This window comes from Vanellus vanellus (genome assembly GCF_965231255.1).
Source record: "Vanellus vanellus genome assembly, chromosome: 26".
In the NCBI taxonomy this organism is placed as follows: Eukaryota; Metazoa; Chordata; class Aves; order Charadriiformes; family Charadriidae; genus Vanellus; species Vanellus vanellus.
Genome location: NC_138931.1, coordinates 2,700,951 through 2,720,807, shown reverse-complemented (window position 1 = coordinate 2,720,807; position 19,857 = coordinate 2,700,951). Strand labels below are relative to the sequence as shown.

General features: G+C 48.9%; 1 protein-coding gene across 1 annotated transcript; it reads right to left on the bottom strand.

Moving 5' to 3' along the window:
- Window positions 1-3,277: 3,277 nt before the first annotated feature.
- CHMP7 (charged multivesicular body protein 7) lies at window positions 3,278-13,392 on the bottom strand. Its single transcript, XM_082495750.1, has 10 exons — window positions 13,070-13,392; window positions 11,378-11,552; window positions 9,779-9,964; window positions 8,923-9,056; window positions 8,469-8,517; window positions 8,021-8,140; window positions 7,612-7,710; window positions 6,615-6,675; window positions 5,848-6,009; window positions 3,278-5,006 (listed from the first exon to the last, which is right to left on the bottom strand). Exons 1-10 carry the CDS (start codon window positions 13,357-13,359, stop codon window positions 4,942-4,944), a joined length of 1,341 nt encoding a protein of 446 aa, XP_082351876.1. The 5' UTR covers window positions 13,360-13,392; the 3' UTR covers window positions 3,278-4,941.
- Window positions 13,393-19,857: the final 6,465 nt, after the last annotated feature.

Genomic DNA, 19,857 nt, shown 5'->3' with positions numbered 1-19,857 from the left:
TATTCTTTCTTTTAATTTAATTCCTAACCGGTTCCACATTAGCTATCACCTCAGCGACTGACCAACAGCTGAAAACATCAATCAGAAAAATCAAGATGTCTTTCCAGCACAGCACCAGCCCTGTCAGCAAACAGTGGTCACCCCCAAGAGGTCTCCTCGCTCACCCGTTCCTCCGAGAGCACAAGAACAGCTCTTCCCTCTCACTCCCATGCTCTCTCTCAAGGGCTGAGCAGAGCCGAAGAGCCCCAGCCCGCTGCCTCGCCTGCTGCGCCGAAGGTGGAGGCACAGCCCGGAGGTCTGCTGGGGCTGAAAGGCAGCAATCACAGGCGTCGTGGTACTGCAGGAGTCGGGGAATGAGCAGCGACACCTCCCCTAAAACTCCTCCTGCCCCATAAAGCTCTCACTCCAGACTGACAAGCAAACAGCTCTGCCAGACTCTTCCCTATTGAGTTGAGGGGAGGAACACCGTGGGATTAGGAACCAGGTCAGACCTACTAAGGCACAGTTTAGCCTTGGACGCAAGAAGATCCCGTCCATCACTTTGTAACTAAAGCCACTCTCTGAGCAAAAGGGCTCCTCTGGTCAAAGAAATGTCAGAAAAAATCCTTCAGGAGGCAAGTTTCCTCGAGAGCCAGATCTGTAACGGCTGCTTGAATGGGGACCTGCTTTTGAGAAACGCCTTGCCAGTAAACTGGCCAAAGTGGGAAAGAGCAGCAAAAGCTTTCCAAATCAAACTGAAAAAAACAACCAGGCAGTTCAGCATTAATTCACTCATTACATTGAGAGCTGCTGTAGTGTATCATGATGACCTCTGCCTTTGCCTGTCACATACACCACTTCTGAAGAAAGCAGCAGCCAATCTATACAGACTCAGCTCAGCTGCACTGAGATTTAATTAGCTTGACCCTGCAACCCAGGCTTTGCATAAGCCCAGACAGAGCAGGAACTGCCCAAGAACAACTTTCAAACAAGAGCGCAATTATACTCTTGAAGATACAGCACCAAGAAGCTTACTCCTAAAGCAAACAGCACGCTTGCTTTGTGACAGCTTAAAGAAACTTGTTGCCAGCATGTCACGGCGTTTAGTTCTGAAGGCTTTGTTTAATTAAGCCTCATTAGTTCCACCGTCTGCAGCCTGCTCCTGCCAAGTGCCTACGCCAGGAAGAGCAGCTAGATGGCACCAACAGCCGCCTCATGGCTCAGCACGTCCACTTGGGTCTTTTGTGTCAAGCCAGCTCCCTTCCTCCTCACCAGAACTGGATGAGAGGAAAAGGAGGACCATCTAATTGCCCAGACACCACAGGACCCTGGCAGTGCACTAACCCACGCGAGGATGCGTGCAGACGAACCGGCCTCTGTGCCCCAAAGGGCACTTTTCTCACCTTCCTTATACCGGGCACAAAGATTTTCAAAATCTAAATTGCAAGAGGCAAACAACGGGACGTTTTCACCACTCTCCAAGAGAGCGGCGGTGGCAGGCGATCTGTCATACAGCATTTAAATCGTGGCAGAGGCTCGGAGCGGGAGCTCACGGTACACTTAGGTCGCACATGCCAAGCCAGAAGGCATTCCAGGAAATCATTCCTCGAGATATGAGGAAGCCTTCCTCCTCCTCAGGAGCTGAGAAACATCTAAGAAAGGCTCTCACCCTTGCACGCTGCTTGTGCTGAAGCAGAGGTGCAAAGCTGGGTTAGCAGGGGGAAAATGGGATGGAAAGGGATCCACTACGTTACCCAATTGCTGTGCGTCTCAGAACATACCTAACAAAGAAAGGACCGTTACCTCTGCTGTCGTAGGTAAATAAAATACAGTTACTCAAACAAAATACAGGCAGTTACTCCTGTTCACAGATTAACTCCTCCTGCCAACTAGATGCGATCTCCTTTATGGAGAAAACTGTTCTGCTGCATTATATTACTAAACAGTTGCTGCATTTCCTCGCATAAGCAGTTGCTATTTTTTCTGAGAATCAAGTTAAGTACTATTTTAAACAGCACTCAAATATGATAAGATTCCAGTTTGGTGGCAATTCAGCTCTAGGTTTTTATATTTAATTTCCTCACCCAGCAAGAAGCTGCCCTCTATTTCCCTTCCCTGCTGTCTCACCAAAATATACTTAAAATTCTCTATTCAGCCATCTTGATTACATTCCCCACTTTGCATCAAAGGAAGAAAATTACAAGCCACTTCAAATAAAGCAGCAGCTGCTTGGGTTTAACTCTTAAATGCCTCTTCCACAATGGCTGTCTCAGTCAGATGCATTCGAGAATTAAAGGAGACTGTTTATTCCTACAGGAATCACTTTGCACTTTACTTTCAGAGAAGACACAAGTTCTGATAGCAGGGGAGAAATGAGGGGTAGTCAGATCCTGTAAAAAAAAGGACCCAGTGATACTGGCTGTAGGCAAGACCTGAGCCTTCCCGGAGTTGCACTGCAGAGAGCAGAAGATAAGCACAGGAACAAGAAGACTTCCTCCTCCCTGCCTGCCCCTGCAAAAACCCCACAGCAGCTCTCCAGGGATCAGCATGCCAGCTCACATCAAACCTCTTGCCAGAGGGAACAGGCTTGACAGCCTGCACGCTCAAAGCTCACTTCAGGCATCTTAATATCAGAGGGAAGTAGGAGTTATTTGTTTTGAGTAGTTTACACAACAGGTTGCTCCGTTTAGATTCATTGTCTTTAGACAGAGGAGAAAAAAAAAAAAAAAAAAAACCAAACAAAAAAAACAGTATCAGTCTCCTTGGCTGCACTGCTTAATTACAATCAGAACAAGGAGCTGGACTAAAACTGTCCCAGAATAAGGCTTATATATTGTTTAGTACAAAACGAGGGGTCAGTTAGGAGAACTGGCTTCCTGGCATAGCGGTTTCCTCCATGGCCACAGCAAGGTGGTTTAGGCAAAGGACTGCGCTCTGTGTGAGCCTTGAAATTGTATGTTTGCGAGATGCTCAACAATGAAAAAGAAGTGGAAAGATGAGACAAGCTGAAGGACAGAAAAAGAAGCAAGCCTTTCCACGATGCTCATAAAATTACAGGTGTACAACCCAAACCCCAGCACAGGCTACTTGGTAAAAACAGACAACTTTAAGTTAACCATGATAACTGTTGGGGTTTTTTAAACACAGGGAAGACTCCGGGAAATCAAAGTTTGGTATGGCAGTTATTCAGCTTGGTTTTTGAAAAAGCAGCCCAGAAATCTGCCCCTTTACTTTCAGCAGACAAGTTTCATCTGTGGCACAGGGAAAGAAAAGGAGGCATCACAAAAGGACTCTGGTTCCATTACTCCCCTCCCCTTTATTACACACAGGCAGAAAACACAGTGGTTTTTCTCCCATTTACTTACAAAGGAAAGGAATACAGAGCTTCAAGTCAATTCAAATAATTCCGTGTGCAGCCTGGGTAAACTGCTAGCTGGCTACAGCACCCCTCCCCTGGCAGGAGTCTGCACTCTTGGACAAAGTGACAAAGAAGCCAGAGCCAACACAGTGCCCTAGAGACACCTGTAATTTCGTCCCCCCGTCCTCTGGGGCTAAAGCTGGGTCATCAATAATTAAAAGGACATGGGAACTCCAGCCCTGGTTTACCGCTCACCCAAGCTGCCATCCACATGGCTCGAGGAATGGAGCTTGGTACAGGAGACAGCATAGAAATGGATGGTGACAGGAATACATTCCGAGTCAGGGAGAGGCGCAGAGAGAGGAGGACTGGTTATACATCAACACGTAGCTAGTCGCTCCCCTGCCAGGCACAGGCTCTGTGTGCAGAAAGCCCAGTTAATAGCACATTCCCCTCCTGAAAGGATTCATTTATTCACGTTACATATCAGGCTTTCTGCTCTTCTGTGTGCATACACATAATAAAAAAGGGACCTGCAAAAGATGACGATTTCACTTCTGACGGGTAAAGACAGCCTCTAAAAACCATCTTCAGTTGCTGTGTTTTTTTTCCCCCCCCATTAGAAACACTTACAGGATTTTGTTTTGGGCTTACTGGTAACCCATAATCTTGTGGAACTACAACATAAAGACTGAAGGCAGAGTCAAGGCTGTTATATGAAATCACCCTCTCAGAAAGGGAAAATGATGCATCCCTTCTTCCACCCCAAATCACTCAATACATGAGCTCAAAGCAGATCACCTTGCAGTTCCCAAGAAGTTTTGCAAACAGGGAAGATACAAAAATACCAAATAGCTCAAATTTCAAGTAAGAGCAAGCAGAAAATTGTATTATAGTGACTGCAAGCCTTCATCACAACAGGCAGCGTCAGAAACAACTTCATTTGAAATCTTTTGCAGGTCTCCCTTTTAAGGCCTTAGTGTCATTACAGAAAGAGGAATTATTTTTGTCTTGTGCTTGCAATTGCTGCCCCCTAGAGCAGCAACAAAATCTCCTACAATTTAACAGTTACAGTGTCTAGTTGTCCACGACCGTGCAAAATACAGACAGGGAGGGATAGAACTATCATAAGGTGTTTAAGCTTCTCGCAGATAACTTATGTCAAGGACAGTACCTATGTGCCAAGTGTTTTAAACAACCACACAAACAGCCAAATGTTGAGCAACTGCAATACCGCTGCAACTCAGATTCTCAACATCAGCCACAGCAAAGAAAGAAAAACGAGCACTGTTATGGACATAGAAGAGTTTATCTTCACTGGGCAGAATAGTGAATTGCATTCCCAGAAGGGAAGACCAGATGTCGCAGAGTGACTTGGGATCACAAGTCAGATTGAGACCAGTGCAGATGTTGGCACAGAGATGACAAACACCAGCTGGGGCCAGTCCAGAGTGGATTGTCATGGCAGGAGATCCTGTTGCTGAGCCAAGTGATATCCATGAAGAACAGGGGAGCATCATCCCTCTCCCCAGAAGTTCTAGTCATTAGTTAAGGAACCTTAAGACAACTTCTCAAACTGCAGCAACAGGATACTTGTTGGGTCTTTAGAGATTCAGTCCCAGAGCTGTTTTGGGTTCAGAGGAAGCAGAGGGAGTCTTTTGTGCCAAATCTATAAAGAAAATTGCAACAGAAAGAGATCAGTTTTCATCAGTAAGAGGGACTAGATCAATGTCATAATTAGCAAATAAAACTTCAAGAGAATGCAGTTGAATATTGGAGCACCAAGGCACCCTGGAAACCCACACTCCATGTTTGATATGCGATGCCGAGCATTCCTCTGCTCTGAAACTTGAGAATATCAGCCGCCTAAACAGGAAAAACCTATATGGACAGCCCTGTGTAATTGTTCATTAACAGATTCCTGAAAGGAAAATGAAAGTCTATTTACCCCTGTCCAAGACAGGTCTAGGGCAAACTCAGCATGCAGTTCAAGCCCATAAGCTCTGGTCACTCACTGTTACTAACCAAAGACTAGTTCGGTATTACTTTAAGCAGACATCATGCCTGTAACACATAAGACATAGTAAGCATTGTAGGACAGAGAAGATGCTGCGTGCTTGGCAGCAACAGGCATGAAAATGCTGGTCTGCTTCATCACTGTTAACAGAACATACAAAAAACACTGCCTGGCCTGTACAGGCTTTGTTAAACGACAACAACAAAAAAATAATTAGTCCAAGCGCTAGCTCCCTCACAGGGCCTTCAGCTTTCCCTACACCCCATGGCAAAAAGCCCAGGCAGAATTTCTAGCAAAGAGGGCAGTTCTCTTAGGCTGAGTCTGGTAGTGAGAGACAGTGCCAACGAGCACCTGGCAGGGATACCACGAGAGCTCACTTTCAACCACCTAACTGGACATGAGAAGGATTCTGGCTCAGACTTTAGTTCTGCTAGACATGTTTCATTTTGCAAGGCCGTAATAAATCCTAATAGCAGGTAGCTAACACCCGTACCTCCATCAGCAACAGAGAGCTTTTCCAATTCAGCTTCAAGCTCAGCATCAGAAATGGGTGGATTCAGCACCTTCTGGGGAGCAGGAGGCAGATCTACAGGCTCCTTAGTCGAGTCCTGGAGGAGACTGTCCAGCTCCTTCTCAAGTTCCTCAGTGTCCATCTCTGCTGATTAAAGAAAACATTCAGTTCCAAGCAGAATTAAGTAGCATCTTCACAGCACAGACTGAAGTCCAAGTTAACAGAGGTATTATTACTCCTATCCATCATTACTCATAATAAGGAACTCCCTGTGCTTCTTCTAAAGGTGAAAATTCAGTCCTGATCTCAGGGAGCAGCTATTCCTTTAGAAGCCTTTGTGCCGAGGCATCTAAGGGTAAGAAAACATTTCAAAGACAAACAAGCTGCAGCAACACACAGGCCAGAGGAAAAACATCAGCACTTAAAAAACAAAGCAGCAGCCACTCTAAAAATAGATTTAAATCAACATTACACAACTCTCAACTAAAATCTACCAGCGCTTAGAGACTGCAAGGATTTGGAGATGCCCAAATGGTGATTCTCCTGCAACCCACTGTCAAAGAGAGCTCCTCGTCAGTCCTCACTCCCTCTCAAGGCACCAACAGCAACATCCTTGGTATTTCAGCAAGTACTTATCCTCCCAGGAAGGAGGACTAGACATGTGGGGAAGGAGCAGGGAAGGGATGGCAGCGCAGAGGGCCAGCAGCAGCAAGAGAAGATGAGCAAAAGATGAAAACCCCAAAACATACCTAGACCATTGATCCCCACTCCAGCCAGAGTCTGGGCTACTTCATCTTGAGTGTCACAAAGCTGAGGAAAAAATACACAGTGTTTCATATAGAATATAAGCTAATCTTATGTCTTACTGTAGCCACCTATATCAAAATTAGAAATAACAAAAGAAATTCCAAAGTTGACTTAAAGGCAGCAAGTACTAGTGCAAAAGACAGACTTCCAACACGACTGGCTTTTCAGTAGCAAAAGCATGGAATATTATTTAGTAAGTGCTACAGGACACATTTCAGGATCAAACCTGAAACAATATCACAGACAAAAAAAAAAAAAAAAAAAAAGGAGAAAAATCTCCCTAATTTTAGCTTTTCCACATAAGTAATGAGTCTATATTGCGGCTTAAGGTAACAAAATAAGGAAGCTGAAGACCAATACATCTCAGCTATGAAATTTTACAGGCAGCCCCTCAGCTTAGTAGCTGAAGTCACCATTTAAGTACACAGAGCTGAAGTTGCTAAAAAAGTAATCCTTTTCTGTTTTTCACACCAGCTTATGCAGACAGATTACTCTCTTCATTTCAATGCATTCAGAATAAGCTCATCTCCTTTCTCTTACTGAATTGCAAAAGATTATGGGTTAGGCAGTTTTAAGACCCCGTTTTTATGCACATAGTTGCACTCCAGCTTCCAAAGATATGACATGTATGTCTTTTAATACATCTCGCTAAACATTTTCTATGAGTTACGTGCTTGCACAATATTGCTAACCAAACGAATACATAAAATACACAAATTTAATGTAAATTGTGATTACTAGCCAGCAATAAATGCAAATATGGAAACCCAAACACAGTCTGAAGACCTCTGCTTGCTGATCTAAAAAGATCAAGTCAGTTTTCTTTGGTGACAGAAACCAAATGGCACCAGAAGCCTCAGTATTAATAGCTGGGCGAGCTTGCTGTGTACATGTACACACTATTTGCTTGTTTATTTAGATGCGCTCTTATTTCAGTACCTCTTGTATCTGATCCACCAGGTTCTCTGCCTTCTCCACAGTAACATCCTTCATAGACAGTTTCAGAGCTCCCACACCAGCCTGATAGGCATTAAATACCTTAAAGAAAAAGAGAAAGATGCACAATACTAACTAAGAACATACAACAGGCAGCATAAGCTTCTCTCAAGACCTGTGATCCAAGCAGGACCCTCAGTAAAACATTAGCATACAAGCAGAAAATGGAGCCACAAGCAGGTTTATTCAGAGCGATACCCCAACGGCAGATTTGCTGTTTCCTAGAGCAGAGAATAAAGTCTCACCAGCCAGCTTACACCCCTCAGACATGAGCTCTGACAAGCAGGTAAAGCAGCACAAATGAGAAGAGTAGGGCTAAAGTGAGAAGCACAAGACAAAATTAACACGCTACCATCTGGTCAGTCTGGGAGGCGTAGATACGATCCAAGATCCCCTGCACTGCATCCAGCTTGGAATGAAGCTCTTCAATGCGCCTTTCTGTCCTTCGTTTGGATTTCAAACATCTCAGCGCCTGGAGACATTAGATACACAGACTTGGATCACAGACCAGGCAGCAGCCAAAGGAAGTGTAAAAAAAAAAAAAAAAAAAAATAGCAATCCCTGTGCAGCAACACACGCACAACAGCTGGTTTTAAGAGCTAGATATTTCCATTTCTCTTCACCACATCACTCTGGACAAATATATTCTTATCTTCACCTTACGGAGACCTTTCGCCTCAGAAACACAACTTCAACACATCTAAGTTCAAGTACACAATGCCTAACCCTGGTCATTATCTGCAGTTCGGGACCAGCTCCCCACTTAACTTGCAGTTCCTCGCAAGTAGAACGGTACTTACCAATTGCTTTTTCCCAGCTCTACAAGCACTCCGGGCATCCTCTTTACACCTGTACAAATGCAACAAGGAAAAGGAGCTTATGCCTTTGCAAGCAGTAGTTATTTCACAAATCAGCAACCATCCTCACTACCTTGCTCTAATCCAGACGTGACCGAGTGACAATGCATTTCGGATACAACCACTCTTAAGCCATTGTTCATTCTCAGAAATAGCCCTTGAACGCGTTCCAAATCCTTGCAAAAACTTTCGACATCCACTCACTGCACGTTGTTTTCATGGGGATAAGGAACAAAGACTGGAAAACCTGCCCTACCACATGACTGTGGCCACCATGTTTACTGAACAGGAAAGAATGACTTGCACTTTCAGAAAGCAGCTTCATTCTAAGTATGTCACAGGAATACAAAGCTCTACAGCACACAGATGTTCTTCCCACCACCCTTCCCCAAATTACTTCTCTGCTTCCTGGGAAAGGGACTCCACCTTCTGTGACAGCAGCTGTTCGCTTTGCATCAACTGATATACTCCGATGTCCACATCATTCATTGGGGAGACTTTGGCATGAAGACCTCGGGCAAACTTCACTATCTAAGGAAAAAGAACCACACGTTTTAGCCACTTGTCTCCAGAATCTGTGCCTACACTAGAAATACTTTCGCTCTGATGGAAGGAAAAGATGTTCTTAAACTCCAGCTTAAGCATTGTAATAGAGTCATGAGGACACATCAGTCACCATATAATCTAATATTGAACTAGACAGGATCAAGTAACATCAGTGTGAAAAGAGTGAGCCTTAACAGAATGCCCTGAAGACTTAAAAGTGTCCTGGTGCTCCGAACAGTGTATGGCAACGTCACATTTCTAAGTACTTCAGTACTGAACTGTACAGCGCAGAACACTACAGGCAAACTTGCCATCTTAGAGACGAGAGCACCTGCATCTCTGTAGTTACTGACAGACAGGAAAACCCTTCACAGAAAGTGGAACACTGATTCTAACAGCATGGAACAATTTCAGTTTGGGTAGCTAGGAACAGCCAACCTGCGAGTAGACAACTACAGTATTTGCCAATTTTCTAACTCTTAAATTACGTAGGTAATATTACAAATGCTTGACAGAGGAAAATAAGACCCTGTCATGCAAGACTGAGGATTTTATCTCATCTATAACCAGTTACAACGTTGGATTACACAGAATTGACTTTTCCAATCAAAGAATGCCCATATTCAGCCAATAAAGTATTCTTTCCAGCCAGATGAAATGCAAGACAGGGATTATACCACCCAAAAGCAGTCACCTTTACCCTGTACCTTCTCTCCATTCTGTTCCAGGATTGTGACCCTCTTTTCCTTTTGCAGCTGGAGAAGCAACAAGTAGAACGTCCTTTCATCTGGACAAACGCTGGCACAGAGGGAACGCAGCTCTGAGAGGGCAACAACAGGGTGAGAAGAAAGCGCAGAGTTCTGATACAGGCGATAAACTTCCTCTGCCTTCTCCTGAAAGGAAGCAACAGAGCTGTCTATTAGTTTACACAGCACTCTTCCTTCTCTCACAAGAACTGCCAAGTCCACACCTGCTTCCTCCCACACACTGAAGGTGAAAAGGTAAACACATCACGTTTTGGGCCAGACAGCCTTTCAGAATGAGTTGTACATAACATTCAAAAGCAGTTACAGTGCTTTAAATATATTGTCAATGGAATGAGAAATAGTATAGTTTTCCATGAGAACCAAAGCTACACTCTTCGCATTCCCTGTGCAAATGCTATGGAACAACGTAAGAACCACACAGGCAGCAAGTGAGCCTCCTCTGCCTTTCCTGAAGTTCTTCCCCCTCCCCAAGCTTAAACCCAACAAAAGTTCTTTTTTAATCCATGCTGTAATTCTACTCACTGAGACATTTTGCATTATTTGTACATGGGCAAAGGAAAAAGAAAAGTTTTCTCCACTTCAAGTGAGAGTTATGGTCCACTTAAGACTATAGAAACAACTCTTTCCATCCACCTGCAGATTCCACATCAAGGCTTGTGGTTTTCCAGGCACATTTTTAAAAGGTTTCTCTCCGTTCCCATGCACACACCCTCTGAAAGGACTGTGGAATACCCACTGCAGAGGGAAGACACCGTCTGCTATCAGGATAACCACAAACAGAGGAACACATCTAAAGAGCTCTTGCATTTCTGTTGTCCCAGTCATTTAGACAGCGCTTGCATGCAATAGCAGCAAGTCTTGGTGCTAATTTTAACAGTTGCTGAGTAACACAGAGAGAGACCCAAGGTCTAGACTGTCAGCACTGCACTGTCCAAGCTAAACTGAGCAACAATGAGTTACATGAATTCACAATGCGACCCACAGGTCTATAACTAACAATGTGTCAAAAAGAAAGGGGTCTTTGACAGGATCCGAGGGCAGTTCTGATCAGGTCTGAACAGGCAAGCTGAAAGCACACGCTCTGAAGTGAAAGCAGCCTTTAATAATGCACATGTGAGTTCAGCTCGATGATACATTGGACTGACAGCCAGCGACTTTTACGTCACCTGTTTCTCCCTACAACAGATGGCACTCAATCTGCAAGTTTCTCTCATATACTACACTTGCATGAACTCAAACCTGAGATTTACAGCAGTCTCACAGCATACTACTTGCCTTCCTAGACAAGCAAGCAAGCCTACCCCTCCCGTTTCTTGAAAGTCCGTGAAAACTCATTATGTTAGTTTCAAGCAACATCTGTAGATATAAACTATTTCTTATTCCCCAGTTATTCCATCCATATCTATACAGGCTTTTAAACACCTAAGGAGTACAAATGAAGGTCTATTCAATCCTTATCTTTCCTTGCTAGCACATAAAATGATTCATGTTTTTTTCCTGGAGATGCATAATCTTGAGAAAGCACTCAACACCACTCACCTGAAGCAGTTCCACATAAATCAGAACTTCCTCTTCCTCAGGTATTTTACTGTCACCCAGCACACTGGACAGAGTCCACTTCAGGGGCTTCAGAATGAAGACTCCCACACCCCAGGAGATCCAGCTGCTATCTACACTGGCCATGAAGTCTGACTCCCTCTGCAGCTTGCCACGTCTAGAGAAAAGACATGCATGCAGAACTTAATGTGGTCAGTCTAAACCCTTCCACTGGCATCGAGAAAGAGTGCTAGCATGGAGAATTATTAACTGAAACATTGCTTTACACTTTGTACTTTCACAGACCTCGTGGTGTTTTCTAACTAAAAGTTAGTTTCTAGTTAGTTTGATGTGTTACCACTGCCTATGAAAGTGCACAGAGGTCTCCACTCCTCCCAGGGTTCTGCTGGACACAAGGGTCTTTTGTTTACTATTTTTCCAGTTTGGCAAGTTTCTCCCAGTTTTCTGACTGGAAACTGATGAGGAAATTGACGCGGAGCACCAGTTTTTAGAGGGGACACTTGCATGTTTCAGGATGCTTCATTTGCATGCTAAATTGCAAACATAGCTTTTCTCAGATCCAGAGATTTTATTTTTCATATTACACAGACTCAGGTAACTCCTGCTGTTCTTGAATGTTTTCAAGATATCGGTCCCAGGTGCTAGTTTCACAACACAAAACACCTGGCTGCAAATACCAGCACACCACATCCCCACAGGCCCATACACCATCACATACCATTCCCAGTTGGGTCATCACAATAACCGTTGCAGGCAACAAAACCCAGTTTAACACAAAGCTTCTCCTCCACCCACAAGCTCTCCCAGCACAGTATTCCCTTGGGATGCCTTGCGCTCCCTGCTGCCCTCCCACACCTCCTGTGAGCCCCAGGGTGAGCTCCTCTGACTCCCCGTCCATGCTACAGGTAAAACCTTGCACAGGGCTCCCAAATTCCCCCACGCAACATAACCCCACATTCCCTTGGACCTCTCTGCACTCTCCTTTCCTTCACAAGCCCTGCCACAGCAACTAAAACCCCCTCACACTCTCCCAGCTCTTAGTACAGGTGGGCACAACCACCCCTCCAAGAAGAGCACCAAGCCTTCTCTCATGTCCCACTCCATTTATCCAGCACCCTGCAGTACTTTCCCCACCACCCACACAGCGGGCATAGAACCATAGAATGGTTTGGGTTGAAAGAGACCTTAATGATCATCTCCTTCCAACCCCCTGCCCTGGGCAGGGCCACCCCCCCCCAGCCCAGGTCGCTCCCAGCCCCGTCCAACCCGGCCTTGAACACCTCCAGGGATGGGGCAGCCACAGCTTCTCGGGGCATCCTGTGCCAGGGGCTCATCGCCCTCAGGATAAAGAACTTCTTCCTAATATCTCAGAACCACAGAATGGTCTGGGTTGGAAGCTGCCTTAAAGCTCGCCCAATTCCACTCCCCCTGCCCTGGGCAGGGACACCTCCTGCTAAACCAGGTTGCTCCAAGCCCTGTCCAACCTGGCCTTGAACACCTCCAGGCTGGCACGACACAGAGCTCTCCTTGCCCGCATCCATGGTGTGGCCCCCTCCTCCTGCGACCTCCCCTCCCTGTTAGCTGGGCCCCAGCCCTCCTCACAGAGACCCCCCCCGCGGCCTCCCCTGCTCTCCAGCCCCCGCAGCGGGAGGCTCACCAGGCCCAGGCCCGTACCTGAGGAGCTCCCGCAGGACGGTGCCGAGGCCGAGCGGGAGGCTGCCGCGCCGCTCGAAGCCGTGCTGCAGGTCCCGCAGGCAGGTACGCACGGAGCCCCGGCGACGACCGCGGGCCAGCACCAGCCCGACCCAGAAAGCCATCTTGCTGTCCCACTCGGTGGTGTTCACCTCCCGGCTCTGCTTGAAGGCTGAGAAGAGGAAAGCCATACGCTCGTCGTCCGTCTCCCACTCGGGCGGCAGGTCCCCCGCCGGGGCCGGCCCAGGCGGCGCCCGCTCCGGGCTGCACATCTACGCGAGCCCCCGGCTCCGCCGCGGCCTCCGCCCGGCCGGGACCCGCCTGGCTGCCGGGGAGATGCAAGACGCATGCGCACTGCTCCCTCTCCCCCCCGGCATGCCTTTGTGTGGGCCGCCCCGCGCCGCTTCCCCCCCCCCCCGCCTTCCCGCCCGCCGTGGTACGGCCCTGCGCCTGCGCACTGCCGTCTTCCCGCCATGCACAGCGGTAGCCGTGAGTGCGGACCGGACGAGTTCCGGCGTGCGTCTGGGCGAGGCCTCCGTTTGCCCCCGCCGCACCCCGAAACACACACCCCCACCCCCTCACCCTCGGCCTTCCACGTGCGTGACATCATGTGGGGATGTCATTGGGGGTGATGTCATGCTGCAGAGTGGGGCCTGTGTTTCCTCCCTCTTGCTGGAGGCCTGAGGCCGCTGTGGGCCTGTGCTGAGGGCCTCCACCCTGGGCCTCGCCAGCCTTGCCCCCTGTGTGCCCCAAACTCAAGCAGCAGCAAAGGCAAGCGGGTGCCCGGCAAGAAAGCCAAGGGGAGCGACTTTTCCTGCTTTGAACCACATGGAGCGGGGCTGCTTTGCCTCTGTGATGCATCTGTTCTTTGAATGTAAAGGGCCCGAGTTAAAACTAAGCTGCGGTGATTTTTGTGTGTGTTACATCACATTATTTGTGTTGCTGCTGTAGCCCAGCAAGGCGCAAAGGCCCGCGCGGGCTGTTGGTGGGTGGGCAGCACGCAGTCGCTGCTGGACATACACAGAAGCGATGGTTCAGCTCGGTCATGGCGGCAAATGTCCAAGACGAGATATCCCATCATCCTGGGGACCTGCAGCACTGCACCACGCCTTCCTAGCGAAAATCACCCCGGGAATGGTGTGCATGGCCGCTTGCACAGGCAGGGTTGTGCGATCATTGATGGCAGAGGGTGTGCTGTGCAGACCCTGCAGACCGCACAGGACTGAGCCAGTGGCAACATGGTGGGGAGCGGGATGCTGCCAGTGCTGGCTCCTCCGACTGCTGCAGGCAAGACGTATGAATAGGGAGAAACTGCGTAGCTCAAGAGCCTGCCTGACATCCCACAAGTGCACACTGCAAACAGCCCCAGCAGACACACAACCGCACCAGAGCTGCCCCAGCCTGCCCTTTGCTGGGGTGGCTGAGGGCTGTGGCAGCAGCATTGCTCTGCAGGAACTCCTGTCTCAGCTAACATCCACAGATGGTGGCTTTCCTGTCCTTTCAAAGCTGTTTTTCTTTTTTCCCTTTATGTGGCAGCATCATTGTCATTCTCCGTTTCCTGCGGGCAACAGACTTGCATCAGGATGCAGGAGAGGAGCAAGAGAGGAGTTTCTTCATGCAAAGTCTGATGTTTTCAGAGCAAAGCTCAACGCTACTAAAAAAGTGGAGGCAAACGCTGTTGCTTAAGCAGAGCTGCCAAGTTCTGGGTATTTCTGTATCACTGCATTCACCATATGTGATATTTCTTGCAGAGCAGGGGGGAATCGAGCTGTATCTGGGACCTCGGCTCTGGGTGCCCTGTCCCTCGTGCGCACACTCAGGGGTTAATCGGCCCTTGTGCTTGGACTTTCCAGGTTTCTCAGATGTGTTTGGCTTCCCTGAGAGGCAGGGAGGGAAGGATTGCTTTGGTCGGTCTGCCTGTGCTGCAATTCCTCTGGCAGGCTCTGAGTCAGACCAGTGGTGTGCAGTCATCAGCTTAACCCTGTAGCTGCTGGGACGCAGGAGCCACCCTGTGCCTGCAGGGTTTCTCTAGAGATCAGGGAGAGGTCAGACAGCCCTCAGAGACACAGGACATGGAGCTTGTTTTACCCTATGTTTTTATTAGGAGGGTTTTCTGAGGCTGCTGAGCTGTGCCGGCGCCTGCTGGGGCTGCGGTGTGCTCATGCAAGGCTGCTCACAACCACAGGCGGCTGCTGGTTTCGTTTTCATTGAGATTATTTCACATTCATTGTCAGAGTCGGTCCTTAACGCAGCCCTGCTGACTCGCAGTGCGTTGGTGAGCAAAAGGGCACAGACATCGGTAAATAACAGCCCGCGGTGGTCTATTCAGAGGTTTTGGTAACACCGCTTTGGCTCTTTTCCCCTGGCCAAACCTAGATGCTGTGGGGAAGGCAGCAGGTCCCAGAGCAGCCTTTAAACACACCCTGATCCATGTTTTAAATCAGGAGATGACTCAGCAGAGGCAAGAGCCTATTTTTATCTTCTTCTAAGCTTTCTGTGTCAAGCTGAAATTTTATATTAATCCTTTCAGCGTTAGCCCCAAAATAACATTGCCTTCTAGCTGTGAAGCCATTCATACCCCAGGACCTGCAATCTCCAGGATCGCTTCTGCCAAAAACCAACCCCGGCTCTTCTCTGCTAAAGGAGGGCACATTTTGGCCGCAGTCAGCAAAGCAAACACTGCATCCAGGAAGCCGAGCGGTGGCATCTGACCACGAGTCTTATTCAAAGGAACCGCATGAGGCTGTGTTTATACACCTGAGGAAATCGGCCTTGAACCTGCGGCGCCAGAGGCTGTCAGACCGGGGTGTCACATGTTCGGCAGTAAAAAGAGCCAAGTGATGATCTGATCCCACTCCCGCAGGATCCTGCCACATGAGAAACTCCTGGAAATTCAGCTGTGGAAAAAACTGTGATACAAGATGATAGAAATTAAAAATGTATATTGGCTGAAGAACGTATCCATGTGCTTTGAGACATTTGGGAAAAAGATCCAAGGCATCCTCAGTGTATAACCCCCAAAGCCAATTTTTAATTTGCTTTTGTAGCCGCGTGAGGAGATAGAACAAGAGCAGCTCGGTCCCTTCACGGAGTCTCAGGGCTTACGCATGGCAGGGGATGAGACCGGTCCTGCTGGGCAGCGGTTTGGCAGAAGGCGGATCTGCTCTGTGGAGCAGAGCCGGAGCAGTCGGGCTGCAGGAGCAGGCATCTGCAGGGCAGCTGCAGGTTTTTCTGGGAGTTTGTAACATCCCAGCTTTGCCCCACAGAGATTTAACTTGGGATGGGACTCTCCAAGGTTGAGCAGAAAGCTGGATTTTATGCAATATCGACCGTTTCAAACCGCAGACCTGCCGAACCAGAGGTTTCTGCTCCGGTTTCTGCTCCATTTTGGAAGCTGGCAGGTGCCTTGGTTTGGATACGGAGCCTGGGCTGCAGCTCACAGTCTGCAACACCCTCACCCCTCTCCTCCATCCCAGAGCTCCTTTGAAGTCCTGGTTCAAGGGGAGGGAAGGGAGGAGGGAAGGGGAAAGGGTAGACCTTAGTTCAGACTCTACATTTGCTGTTTAGGGTTTCCCCTTGCTTTTAGGAGCTGTCTGGGTTGGCAGAGGAAGGGGAAGCATTTAACCCTTCCCCCTGCGTGCTCAGAGCCGGAGAAGCCGCATCAGGAAAATTGAAGGGAGAAAGGCCGAGGAAATCCAGCCACTTGCCCTGAGCATCTCCCGAACCCCAAAGATAAGGCAGGCGAAGGGAGGGAAGACAGAAGTCTGAGCATCCCTCTGCCACAGAGGGGAAGCTGAGGGCCGGGGTGGCTTGCCCAGGCTTGCACAAGGAAGGGGCTGCGGTGCAGCGGGGAATTGAGCTCTGTTCTCATCAAGTTCACAGCCTGGACTATCCGTAAGACCTTTTCCTCCTTCTTTTGAAGAGGAACTTGGCATTTATGAGACAAATCGTTTGGTTATCTGGAGGAGGGGAAGGTCAAAATTATGGGGCATCTTCAGATCCCTCCCAGGCACAAAAACAGATGAGAGGCAACAAAAAGCTGAAGGTAAAGCTGAATGCTGATGTTCAAAAATAATATATATAGGCACGTACCCCATCACCTCCCCGGCGTGTGCTGAGGATCACAGTTAAAAGCAAAATGCTCTGGAAGGCGAGATTAGAGCCTCCTTCACACACCACCCCCCCGCCCCGCCATCTCTGTTAAAGATGAACGATGAGCATTAGACAGGACACGAATATTCCGAGGGTCTGAACCGTCGAGCGCCGCAGGAGCAGCCAGCTCGTGCGAGGTTAACCACTAACCGTGGCCGATAAGACTAGGCTTCCCCAGCCAGCCGGCCGTTTGTTACGGCCGTCCTTTGTGGGCAGTTTGGGCTCCAATCTTCCTTCTCCCCACCGCGAGAGAGCAGGAGGCGAGCTCAAACCCTTGCACCCATTTTATTTTCCACTTGCAACAGAGCTGAGGAAGCGGCGGGAGGGGGGGGGGGGGGAGGGGAGGAATTTAGTATCCCAAACCCACCGTGGGTCCCATTTTCTTCTCGACGTGCTTAATTTTCCCCCGATGCTTCTGTCGCGGTGCAGCCTCCCCGGGTCCCAGGGGGCTCCTGGTTCGGAGGGAGCTGCGGGGATGAGCAGGCTGCCGGCGATAAGGACGGGGTGCCTGCCGGGAGGCCTGGCCCTGGGTGATAAACAAAACACCCTCTCTCGCCCGTGACCAGAGCCTGCCCTGCAAATCAGCCTTAAATGGAAACGGTCGGCATGCCAGCACAGCCGGGGTGGAAATTCTTGCTTGGCTGGTGAATGACGTATCTGCCGGGGCGTCCCACCCCTCGGGACGGGCTGGGGAGTGGGAGAAGGGAGCATCACCCACCTCCCTCAGTAGCTTAAACACTCACCGGCCGGACACAAAGCCGTCTTTGTTTGGAGCTGTGTAAAAATATTATCTCTGTGGTTTGTCAGTGCAGATAACTCTGTTCGTCCAGTTTTATAAATGGGGAGATTGAGACGGAGGGAGAAGGCGCTGCGGGTTCGTAACAAGTGTTTGGCAGGAGGGGGAGGAAGAGGGGGAGGAGGTCTCCGGGGTCTGGATGCTGGGGGTTGGCCTCCTGCTGCTGACATGTGTCTGAGGGCCCAGTATAAACCATGGGGCAAACTGGGAAGCTCCGCTCCTGTGTCCCTCTTGGCCCATGTCCATCCTCCTCCCGTCTGAGTGCATGCACCGCAGTTCCCTAAAGAGCATCAGGTTGGCTTTTCGGAGAGAGGACAGCCCGGGTCCATTCCTTGCAGAATATGCAAATGCAGAGAGGCTGTGGACCAGCATTTCTTCTGAACTAACTGAAAAATTAATTGTTCTCCAAGGACCCAAATGACTTCAGCTGAAGTCAGTGGTATCTAGAGCACAGAACACATGGTTTTGGTTAAACAAAAGGCCCTGCATACTTTTGAGGCTTGTAATAGAAGTACCCACCCAGGAAACAAGCAGGAATTCTTTTTCTCCTTTAAATCACGCTTCAGCTTAATTATTTTTGGCATTGACAGGCCCTAATTTCTGCAAGGACCAAACCAGGTTTCCATTGCTCAGCATGGCTGGGTGCATGAGCGCTCACTCGGCTGTGAGTGCGGTCACCAACGGGAAGATGCTTCCCAAATATCCCCGTCTTGAGTGGGTTAGCTACGGCTCCTCCGTTCCCCTTGGACCCGCGGAGCCTCGCCGCCTTCCTCCGCATCCTGGGGCTGACGATGATGCTGGTGCGCTGGTCAGCAGCCCCGTCGGCACCCAGATTTCCAGAGCGCTGAGCTCTTTCTTTCCCTGGCGAGCAGCTTTTTTCCCTGCAGCCCCCTCTGAGCCCTGCCACCCGCTTTCAGGTTCTCACCTGCAGTCGCCGCCTTGGGCAGGGTTAGAAAAGGATCAGGCACTCACGAGTTATTCAGCCGCAGCCTCCGGTGAGTCACTGAGTCACGGCATTTCCGAGGGAGGGAGGGAGCCCGCTTGAAGCCTTGGGCTGTTGAATCCCGCTAACACACCCCAGGATTAGTTAGCTCGGAGGCCAGGGCTAGGAAAAGATTAACAAATCATCGTGCCTCTGCTTCGGTTCTGTTTCATCGGAGTAATTTTTCTTACGCGCTATCCAGATAACCTGACTGCAGAAGAGCTGCTTGTGTAATGGCAAAAAGTCCAAAAGTTTAACTTTTTAAACTTCTTTTCCCTTTTGGCTCAAGTTCCTCCCCGTAAAGAAAAAAACAAAAACAAACCAAACCGAAAAAGCAACCCAACACCACACATAACCAAACCCGTGGTGGAATTTCCCCACTTTCCAGCTCAGAGGCAAAAAGATGACTGTTTTGCAAGACGAGCGAGCATTTCGGCAGCGCTGAGACTTTGCACCTTGCGTGGCCATGCCCCCCCCCCCCCGGGAGTCCCGGCAGCGGCCGGGATTTCTCACCAGGGCGTGTTTGTGTAACCCCCTTTTCCCTGGAAAACTAAAATCGGTGGATTTGCTCGCTTGAGGTGGCTGCTGCGTGATGGGTAAAGAACGTGAGCCGGGGAAGCGAGAACACCCTGGGAGAAGCATTCCTGACGGCTCCTATCTGATTTGGGAGCTTCAAAACTGATATTGGCACAGGCGGGGGGGAAGAAAAAAGAAAAAGGGAAAATAAGACGTGCTAAAAAACCCCTGAAAGTGCTGTGAGAGGCGAGTTCAGCTGTTACCAAAGCCCGCGCTGAAACCCTGCTGTGGTTTCTCGGTGGTGGCCGGACCACGAGGAGGTTT

Excerpts from the sequence above, each read along its gene's own strand:
- CHMP7 (XM_082495750.1), bottom strand. The coding sequence starts at position 13,359 with ATGTGCAGCCCGGAGCGGGCGCCGCCTGGGCCGGCCCCGGCGGGGGAC. Across the intron at positions 9,965-11,377 it reads TTTATGTGGAACTGCTTCAG|GAGAAGGCAGAGGAAGTTTA; the intron begins GTGAGTGGTGTT and ends GCTTCCTTTCAG. Across the intron at positions 5,007-5,847 it reads GCTCTCTGTTGCTGATGGAG|ATTTGGCACAAAAGACTCCC; the intron begins GTACGGGTGTTA and ends TTTTCTTTATAG.